We start from the raw sequence: 10730 nt of genomic DNA, 5'->3' as shown, positions 1-10730 counted from the left end.
TAGCTTTGGAGCCTGTCCTGGAACTCCCTTGGTAGACCAGGCTGGCCTCGAACTCACAGAGATCCGCCTGCCTCTGCCTCCCGAGTGTTTTTAACTTTTGTGTCATTCAACGTTATCAAGTTGACAGTCTGGATGGCAGAAACGTCACATGAAACTTAGTGTTAATGTTTGTAAAGATGTGGGTAGCAAATATACATCTACATTGACTTGTCTTTTTAAATTTTTTATTTTATGTGTATGGGTTCTGCCTGCTATGCTTGCCTGGTGCTGCGTGGGCTGCAAGAGGCCGTCAGATCCCCTGGGACCAGAGTTGTTGAGCTGGTTGTGAGCTGCTGTGTGGGTGCTGGGAGCCAAATCTGGGTCTTCTGCAAGAGCAGCCCAGTGCCCTTAATCACTGAGCAATCTCTCCAGCCCCAGTGTGGCTTTATCATGAATAAAGCATCCAAGAATTTACTGTGAAGAAAATGTAATTATTTAAGTTTTTGGTTTTACTACTAATTTTCTGGGTGGGGATAATTTGTTTGAGATCTGTACAGTCGGTCAGTCAGTAGGATGAGAAGTAGGTGAAGCCGTAGGATGTACAGAGAGGATGGACTTTGTCAGGCAGGTGTAGGTATAAGCAAGCCCTGAGGATCTCACGCTCCTTAGAGTACGTATGGGGACCTCAGGGGAGGGTACAGAGCTTATTAGAGTGTGGCCCCGATGGCACTGCCGCACTGTGTCCTCACCGTACACCCGTGGATCTGCTCTGTCCCAGGCTCGGGTGACAGGGCCCAGCACAGCACTGCCCCACTGTATCCTCACTCTGTGTCCACAGGGCCTCTGTTAGTCCCAGGCTTGGTGCTCCAGGGTCAGTAAGACAAAGAAGATCCCTCCCTGTAGCTTTGCAGGGTCAGTAAGACAAAGATCCTTCCCTGTAGCTTTGCAGGTTCAGGCGTTGTAATTACTAATTTCCATTTTGCTTTGGGAAGCTGCTGAGATTTTCTTTATGGTTGGATTTGTGGCTAATTTCCATTGACCGTTATAAAAGAACCGCTGTGGACACACAGCTAAGAAAAGCAGCTGAAGAGAGGAAAGCTTTCTTTAGGTTTCAGACTCCAGGGCTAAATTGTCGTTGATTGCTTGGCTTCCGTTTCCAGGCCCGTTGTGAGCAGAATATCATGGCCTTGGGAGCGTGCGATGGAAAGCATTACTGCCCCTGTGGTCAGAAACAGAGCTGTAGGGAAGGCAGGAGCCTTCTCTCTTGTGCCTCAGGCCACTTAGAAACTTTACTCTCCGCCCACCTCATTGTTGACAGTCCCCAGGGGACCAACCACAGGAACAAAAGTCAGAGGCAAGAGGCCTGGCTCCAAGTACACACTTTGGGAAGGAGGCACGTGAGGACTCTACTGTTAGCTAATTGAATGTTTAAATCTTCATTTATTATTTGAAATTATCATCATGAATATAATAATATCCACCCTTCTCTCCCTCTTCAGCTCCCCACAGGACCCCTGTCACGTCTCCTTCCCAACTGCATGTCCTCCTTTTCTAATTATTTACTTATTTGATCCAGAGTCCAGTTAGTGCTGCCCATATGGGCATGGATATGGAGTTATCCACTGGGTATGTGGAGCCTATTGGTGGCCACATTCCTCAGGAAAGTGACCCTCTCTTTCCTAGCGTCTTCATCTGCCAGGAGCGCCTCGCTACCTGGTGTACACACGTCCTGTGTGCATTACAGTGATAATATTGTGCAGTGATTCACACTAACACACTGAGTGTCTCCTTAGGACTTCATTGTTTACTTTCTTTTTGAGAAGTCACCCTGCTTTTTAGTTATTGAGAGGTAATGTACAAGGAAGCATTTGGAAACAGAATCTAGAACAAAGTATAAAAGCAGTTTCTACTCCACCATTGTTTTCAGGATCATTTTTGAGCACTTAAAATATGTTTACAGTAGAAATATATTATAATGTTGAATGTTCCTAGCTGGCCCATAGGGTTTGTTTGTTGTGTGATGTCCATTAACTGTGTCATTTGGAGCAGCACTGCAGTGGTTTCTCTCCTCTGCATATATCAAGGATCACAAACGTGCTCTGGTTTCCAGGATTGGAATGCTATCACAGCAGGGGGAGTTCATGGATATGAGGTTTGCCCTGTGCTGGAATTGGGGTGCAAGGAGCTGTGTATCCCTGAGCAGCCCCACACGTCCACAGGAGCTCTGAACTGGGACACTTGAGTTATGAACACTTTTGCTGGGGAGCATGAACTGTGCCAGACAGTGGGATACTATCATGCTGCTCCAGCTTTGTTTTTGAATACTATTCTCCATAAAACCATCACTGAAAACAGGAGAGAAAGAGCTGTCTAGGGTCTGAAAGGAAGCTGAGTCTGTGACGCATAACAGTACTGTGGAATTTGTTTGGATGTTTGCACAGAGTGTATTTTCAGTGACTGGCCCCTCACCAGTTCTTACCTAGATCCCCTTAAAACACTTTGAGTCCTAGGATAAGAGTTGGCTTAAATAATCACCTCTTTTGTTGTTGGGTGGGGTCACTTGCCAGGTCTGTTCCAATCCTCCTATATGCTCTCTGGATCAAGTGTTTGCCGGGTTCCGGACACGAAGCCAGATGCTCGTGGGCCACTTAGAAGATCAAGACGAAGTCATCCACTGCCAGTTTTCTGACAACAGTGATGGAGAGGAGTCGGAGGGCCCCGAGAAGCCTAGAGAGAGGTATGTTACACCATTGCTGTAGCTGTTGGTGTTTGACTCACTGTGCTGTCTCCTCCATTTATAAAGCAGTGGGGAGTCTCTGCTAAATCAACTGTCTAAGAAATAGTGTTTGAACAGGCCAGTTTTTATTTTTAAAAACATATTTACTTTATTGTGTTATGTGCGTTAGTGTTTTGCCTCCATGTATGTCTGTGTACCACCTGCCTGGTGCCTGAGGAGGCCAGGAGAGGGCTTCAGATTCCCTTGAACTGGAATTACAGATGGGTGCTAGCAGCCGTGTGGGTGCTGGGATTCAAGCTAGGTCCTCCACAAAAGCAACAAGGGCTCTCAACCTTTGAACCACTAGACTTAGGCATCTAGAGACTTTTTTTAAAAAATGAAGTGATTTTTTAAAAATATTTCTTTATTATGTATACAATAGTCTGTCTGTGTGTATGCCTGAAGGCCAGAAGAGGGCACCAGACCTCATTACAGATGGCTGTGAGCCACCATGTGATTGCTGGGAATTGAACTTGGGACCTTTGGAAGAGCAGGCAATGCTCTTAACTGCTGAGCCATCTCTCCAGCCTGAAATTTTTCTTTTTTACTTTCTGTATTCTGCTACAATGGCTGCAAACATTGCATCCAAGATGGAGGTGATCTCTCTATTTGAAAGAATATTGGTAAAATCTGCTTGTTTCGTACAATTACCTTTTGGAGGAGCTAAGTTGAAAGCCTAGGTTATGCTATCCAGGAAGTTGCCTTTAATTATAATCTTTTTTTAAAATATTTATTATGTATACAATATTCTGTCTGTGTATATACCTGTAGGCCAGAAGAGGGCACCAGACTTCATTAAAGATGGTTTGAGCCACCATGTGGTTGCTGGGAATTGAACTCAGGACCTTTGGAAGAGCAGGCCATGCTCTTAACCTCTGAGCCATCTCTCCAGCCCCATAATCTTTTATAAACGTTCTTTTTCAGATCTAGAAGTCATTCATGGGTCAAAAAGCCAGGCTCTGCTTGCTCTCTTGTTGAGTTAAGTGAGAATCAGGATGAAACACAGAAGTCCTATCTGGGAAATGGAGGTAAGTGTCCTTCCCAGATTGCACAGGTGTGGTGGCGGATTTTAACACGGTCCTTTAGAATTTCCGTGCACTCAGAGCTGGCGAGTAGCAGAACTTCCTGTTAATTCCATATTCTCAGTCATCCTTTGTCTTTTCAAGATATTTATTCCTTAATAATTTCTTAGGTTTGGGGGTTTTTTTTGTTTTGTTTTTCGAGACAGGGTTTCTCTGTGGTTTTGGAGCCTGTCCTGGAACTAGCTCTTGTAGACCAGGCTGGTCTCAAACCTACAGAGATCCACCTGTTAGGTTTGGTTTTTCGAGACAGGCTTTCTCTGTGTAACTCTAGCTGTCCTGGCACTCAGTCTGTAGACCAGGCTGGCCTCGAACTTAGAGGCCTCTGCTTCCGAGTACTGGGATTAAAGGTGTGTGCCACCACACCTGGCTCTCCTTAATTTTTTTAAAACATGGATGTACTGGTACACCTGAAGTCTCAGCACTTAGTCCTCTGAGGCAGGAAGATTCAGAATTTGAAGTAACCCTGGATTACTTAATGATCCCCATCTCAAAAACAAAAAAGGTTTCTACCAACCACTTCTGGCTGGAGACACATAAACTCTTCAGAACAGAAGTTTAAGTCTGGACTTGCTCTGATCTGCGTTGTACTGCTGACTACCCTGAAGTCACTGTAGGCAATCTGCTAGGAGTCTGTCCACTTGGTGCTAGTGATCGACCATGAAGCCTAATTAGTGCTGCAGCAATGCTTTAGAAAAAAGTGATGGAATTTTATACATTTTAAAATCAGTTATGCCCTGTGTGTGTATATATAAAAACAGTAATAATCAAAGAAAAAGAAACTGAATTTGAGAGGCAGTGACACAGGCATTGAAGGGGTTAAAGGAAGGAAGGGGAAGTGGGGAATATGTGATTATATTTTAATTAAATTTTTAAAAATGAGAAATTATGTAGCAAAAGTTCTACTAGGATTTAAAGCCACGGGTGTCTGTGTGTGGGCATGCACACATAAGCACAGAGGATTTAAAGCCACACGTGTCTGTGTGTGGGCATGCACACATAAGCACAAATGCCTGTAGAGGTCAGAGTGTCGGATCCTCTGCAGCTGAAGTTACAGCGTGAGCTACCCAATGCGGATGCCGGGAACCGAACCCAGGTCCTCTGCAGGAGTAGCATGTGCTCTTGACTTCTGAGCCATTCTCCAGCTAAGCTAAGATATTTTAACTTACCTCTTTATGTACTATAAGTGGGTTAATACACAAAAGTAAGATTATAGAGAATTTAACATGAAAAATGTCAAATTATGAAATGACATCTTTTAAAGAGCCTATGCTTATAATTCCTACCAAAATTAGATATGAATAAAACTAAGAAATAATAAAGATAAGATATGTGCTAGTCAAGTACCCATCCTTGAGTCATTTGTTACTTTCAATCTGCAGCCACAAAAGAAACTTGAGTAGAATGTACATGAGTGTATGCCTAGTTCCTTTCTTGAAAGGCTGTTTATGAATATGAAGTAACCTGAACAAAAACAGCTTTGTGTTCTGCTCAGGACACTGACTTATTGTACTGGAGCACACTCTTGAAGAGCATTGTAGGTGTAATTTTCTGTCCCTTCTGCCAGCTCCCAAGTCATGACATGGAGGCTTATTATTGATTATGAAAGCTGAGCCAGTAGCTTAGGCTTGTTTGTAGCTAGCTCTTATAACTTAAGCGAACCCATTTCTATTAATTTACTTTCTGCCTCGTGGCTTTATCACCTTTACCCTGTACTGCCCATTTTGCTTTCCTGCTTCCTCTGTCTCTGGCTGGAGACTCTCTGCATCTCTTCCCTTCTTCTTCCCAGGGTCCTCTCTGCCCTTAAAGTCCTGCCTAGCTCTTGACCATTCAGCTTTTTATTAAACCAATCTGAGTGACAAATCTTCACAGTATATAAAAAGATTATTCAGCAACATTTTCCCCTATTGTCTAGATTAAAAAAAGAAAGGTTTTAACTCTAACATAAAAACTGTAAACAGTAAGAACAATTATTAGGTAAGAATTACATTTATAATGTCCATTGTATTTGGAATATTTGGAGAAAATACTCCATTATTTATTGTATCTTGATGAGTCTAAAGCAGCTCTGTACATAATTAACATTTTTATCATAACTAAGGAAAACTGCAACTATAAGTACTAAGTTTTCAACTCCTTACAAAAACCCAAGAAAGAGGCCAGGTGGTGGTGGCACACATCTTTAATTCCAGCATTCAAGGAGGCAGAGGCAGGTGAATCTCTATGCAGTTGAGGCTAGCCTGGTCTACAGAGTGAGTTCTAGGACAGCCTGAGATACACAGAGAAACTCTGTCTCAAAATAAACAAACAAACAGGAAACCCAAGGATAAACTATTACTTGAGTAAACAGGAAGTACAGCAGCAAGCGACTTCCAAAACTTAAACAAATGACAGAAACAGATGGCTGCCTGGACAGACACCCAAGGTTCCTCTATAATGTTGGAGTATCCATCTTTGGCCTACAGACCTAGAATATCTGACAGAGAAATTTTTAAAGGAGTGTCCTACTCTGTCTTGGCAAAGTTTAACAGTCACTTTTCTTTGTGTTCTACTGGTCCAGTTTGGAGAGTATACTGTCAGCAGTTGAGGCAAGAGCACTTTTTTTTTTGCCTAAATGTCTAGCTTTTACAATAAAAAAGCAAACTCCATATGGAGGTTCTTCGATGCCCATCACCTTTTTTTGAAGTAGATTGATGCCACCAGGAAGAGACATGTCTCATTGTCATATTCTGTAGCTCTTTGAAGTATTTGAAGGTCACCTATCTAAAATATATCTCTGTATGACCTTGAAGACATACCTAACATGGCTATAAGTTTGATAGTTATAGAAGACTATTAACCTGTATTTATTACCCTAAATAGCTTTTAAAGACTAAAACTTTACATAACCTTTTAAAATTACCTGCATAGGTAAAATATGTTAAACAAGAGTAGAAACATATATGCAGTATAACAAAGTAACCTTAAATTTGTATCAATATACAAAAGTCCATACCAGTGTAAAATATTTGAGACTAGTGGCTGTTGAAAAGTAGACTCAACAGTCCACCCTTCAATCTCATCATTTTATACTATATTCCCTTTTGTTCCTTCAGAAAGAGATCTTGAATCTAACTCCTTTGTCTAGTTTTTCCTGACTATGACCAATAACAACTTATACCAACCCCTTAATGATGTTGAGCATCTGTGACTCATTGAATGACCAAAGTTATCGGCTGTTCAGCTTTTTATTAAACTAATCCAAGTGACAAATCTTCACAGTGTACAAAAGATTATTTCACAACAGAGTAAGCTAAAGACTACATTCTCTGCTTACAACAAAATAGAGGTTCATAGGGAAACACTACTTTTCTCTTCACCTGGAGATCTCATCTCTAACTCAAGTGACTTTAGTTAAAGGGAATACAAACTATTCTTCCTACCTTATGGAACATGATAAAAATATATGCATGTGTGTGTGTGTGTGTGTGTGTGTGTGTGTGTGTGTAAGGGTATATATTTTAAATTAAAAACTTCCTGTAAGACAGAAGCTTAGATCTCAATTGCTGTACATTGTTCCTGTCCTCCTTCTCTTCTTGTTTGCTCTTCTGCTACCTCTTTGAGATTATAGAGAATATGAGAATAGCCCCCCAAGCTTATTTGACCACTTTGTCTCCAGTTGGTGGAACTCTCTGGGAAGGATTAGGAGGTAAGACCCTGATGGAGGAGATGTGTTACTGGGGACAGGTTTTGAGGTTTCAAAAGACTCACATCATTCCCAGTGTGCTCTCTCTGCTTTATCATTGTGGGTCAGAATGTGAGCTCTCAGCTGTTCCTGCTATCGTGTCTTTGCTCTGCCATCATGGACTCTAACCCCTGAAACTGTAAGCCAAATAAATGCTATCTTATATAATTTACCTTGGTCATGATGGTTTTTTTTTTACAGCAATAGAAAAGTAACTAAGAGCCGGGCGATGGTGGCGCACGCCTTTAATCCCAGCACTCGGGAGGCAGAGGCAGGTGGATCTCTGTGAGTTCGAGACCAGCCTGGTCTACAGAGTTAGTTCCAGAACAGGCTCCAAAACCACAGAGAAACCCTGTCTCGAAAAAAAAAAAAAAAAAAAAAAAAAAAATAAATAAAAGAAAAGAAAAGTAACTAAAACACTCTAAATTGCTTTTGTTCTGTTTTTGTTTTAAAATTCTACTTCAGTTAAAATATTTTAAACACAGGGATTTTTTTTTTGTGTCTTTGATTTTAAAGATTTGAAGATGGAATGTCTACAGGACAGTCAAGAGTTAAATATGCAAAAATTAAGGACTTCAGAACTCATATTTAATAAAGCGAAACAAAAAATGAGAGAACTTACAATTAACATCAGAATGAAAGAAGATCTGATCAAAGAGTTAATAAAAACAGGTAATGGTGTCTTGTGCTTGTGTGAGAAAGAAAAGTACCTGAGATTGCCTGATGTGGTGGCATGAAGCTCACAACCGCCCCTGTACTTGGGTGTGTCTCGCCAGCATGTGCACAAGTTTGTGAGGCCAGGACTTGCCTTGGAATTGCTCTCAATAGTGTTAGCTCTATGTAGATGAATTATGACATTTAGTATGTGGATCTAAAAGGAATATATTTATCTCAGCTTTCTTTTCTTCCTATAGAGCATAGGATTAAACCCAGGACCTAGCTGGACCTCACCTCTATAATCCTAGCACTTTAGAGGATGAGGAGGATGATTTCTGTGAGTTCAAGGACAATCTGGACCAGCTAGTGAATTCCAGGCCAGTCTGGGCTACAGAGTGACATCACTCTGAACTACAACAACAGTAATAACAAAACCAAAGCAAAATCAGCTTAGGTGTTTGCATGTGCCGTTCAGTAAGTTATGCCCTAACAATAATTGTCTCCCTCTTTCCCTCCCTCCTCCCTTCCTTCCTTTCTTTCTTTTTGGTTTTTCAAGACAGAGTTTCTCTGTGTTGTTTGGAGACTGTCCTGGAACTCACTCTGTAGACCAGATTGGCCTTGAACTCACAGAAATCTGCTTGCTTCTGCCTCCGGAGTGTTGGGATTAAAGGCCTGTGCCATCACTGCCCAGTTATTTTTTTTTTCAATAATGATTTTTAACTATTAGTCACCATTGACTTAAATAGTTCCCTTTAATTTTTTCCTGTATTGGAGATAGAAACTAGGACTTTGAGCACACCACACAAGTACTCTCCCAGTGGGCTATATCCCCAGCCTCATAGTTTATTATTAACATTAAATATTGTACTTTGGATATTTTGTAATTTTATTTCTCTCAAAATGTAAAGATTTGGTCTTAAGAGTTATTTTCTTTGATGAGCCAAGCTTTTATCTCTTGTCCTGTGTCTGACTTTTGTCAGGTTGGGGTGGACACACATCGTAAGGCAGGTTAGGTTTGCCTTAAGGGCAACTCGGGCTCTTTGGTCTTTTTCTTCCTAGTAGTTTAAATGGTCAAACCTGACAACTTTGAACTTCAGTAAAGAATTGAAGGTGAAAGAGACACCATCTTTTATTTCTAATTCCTATGCAAAATGACTCTGGTCTCATTTAAAGGAACTGAAGAAAATGTTTCCTTGTGTGGGAGTGGGGTGAAGAGCTGTGTGTGCCTGCAGTGGCCAGGACAACTGTGTGTGTTCTGCAGTGGCCAGGACAACTGTGTGTGTTCTGCAGTGGCCAGGACAACTGTGGGTGTTCTGCAGTGGCCAGGACAACTGTGGGTGTTCTGCAGTGGCCAGACGACAGCCGAGGGTGTTCTGCAGTGGCCAGAGGACAGCCGTGGGTGTTCTTCCGGCACTGTCCGCTTAGTTTTTGAGAGTCTCTTTCTGGCTGAAATACACCAAGTAGGCTAGGCTAGCACAAGCATGTGCCTCTGCACCTTCTCTCATTACATGGGTGCTGGCGATTGAGGTCCTCCTGGCAAAGGCAGCACTTTTATCAACCACATAAATTATGCTGAGTCTCAAATCTGTTCCAGCAAGAACATGGCTTCCCCGTTTCCATGTTCTTCATTACAAGCTGTTGTCTAGCTACGGATCCTTCCAAAGTCGGCTTCGTCCCTCATTCTTAGTGACATTCATGCACCATGTCACCCTCACTCCAGCAAGCACAGACATTTCATTAAGTTTGGCTGTGTTCCCTCAGATACCCCGTTAGGAGTGTGGGGAGCTGATCTAGGTTTGGGTTTCAGGATAGTGCTTCTGCAAGTAGAGACAGTTATTACCTCCTGGAATAAATGAGCTTTAGGAGTGGGGTCTTACCCTGGAGCTCACTGAGCACATATGCTTTTGTAGCTGTGTACATCTGTGAGTGCTTCAACAGAGAAGGCTTCCAAGCTTTTATACAGGCGATCTTTTCCTTCATAGACAAAGATGGTGTGGAGCTTCCCTAACTTTAATATTCTCAGTGAAGACTTCTCCCAAGCAACACCCATGCCAGTCATTAGTAATGACAGGGACATGGATACTGTATCTCATGTATTCCAATATGCTTTTTATGCCTAGTGTCTTATGAAATCAGTGTGTATCTCTTCATTTTGAACAAGGTCTCGTTATGTAGACCCATAGAGATCTGCCTGTCTCTGCCTTCCCAGTTATTTTAGTGATTGTCTGTTGCTGTGAAGAGACACCATGACTAATGCAGCTCAGAAGAAAGTGTTTAGTGGAGGCTTATAGTTTCAGATGGTGAGTCCATTACTGTTGTGGTGGGGAGTGTAGTAGCAGTTGGCACACATGGTGCTGAAGTAGTAGCTGAGAGTTCTCATCCCAGTTTACAAGCTCTCTGCAAACTGGGAATAGTGAAGTTTAGGAAACCTCAAAGCCTACCCCCAGTGACACACTTCCTCAATAAAGCCTCCCTTCTGAGTCCTTCCCAAACAGTTTTACCAACTGCAAACCAA

At 42.1% G+C, this 10730-nt stretch overlaps 1 protein-coding gene across 1 annotated transcript in view; it reads left to right on the top strand.

Moving 5' to 3' along the window:
* Window positions 1–10730, top strand: part of Kif27 (kinesin family member 27) — a 75378-nt gene that overhangs the window by 21973 nt on the left and 42675 nt on the right. The window contains exons 6-8 of the mRNA XM_005355288.3: window positions 2547–2716; window positions 3680–3783; window positions 8075–8230. Of these exons, the coding sequence (XP_005355345.1) occupies window positions 2547–2716; window positions 3680–3783; window positions 8075–8230 (430 nt within the window). The remainder of the gene's footprint in view (window positions 1–2546; window positions 2717–3679; window positions 3784–8074; window positions 8231–10730) is intronic.

This window comes from Microtus ochrogaster, chromosome 16 (assembly GCF_000317375.1).
Source record: "Microtus ochrogaster isolate Prairie Vole_2 chromosome 16, MicOch1.0, whole genome shotgun sequence".
Classification (NCBI taxonomy): Eukaryota; Metazoa; Chordata; class Mammalia; order Rodentia; family Cricetidae; genus Microtus; species Microtus ochrogaster.
This window is presented reverse-complemented; position numbering and strand designations above follow the sequence as displayed.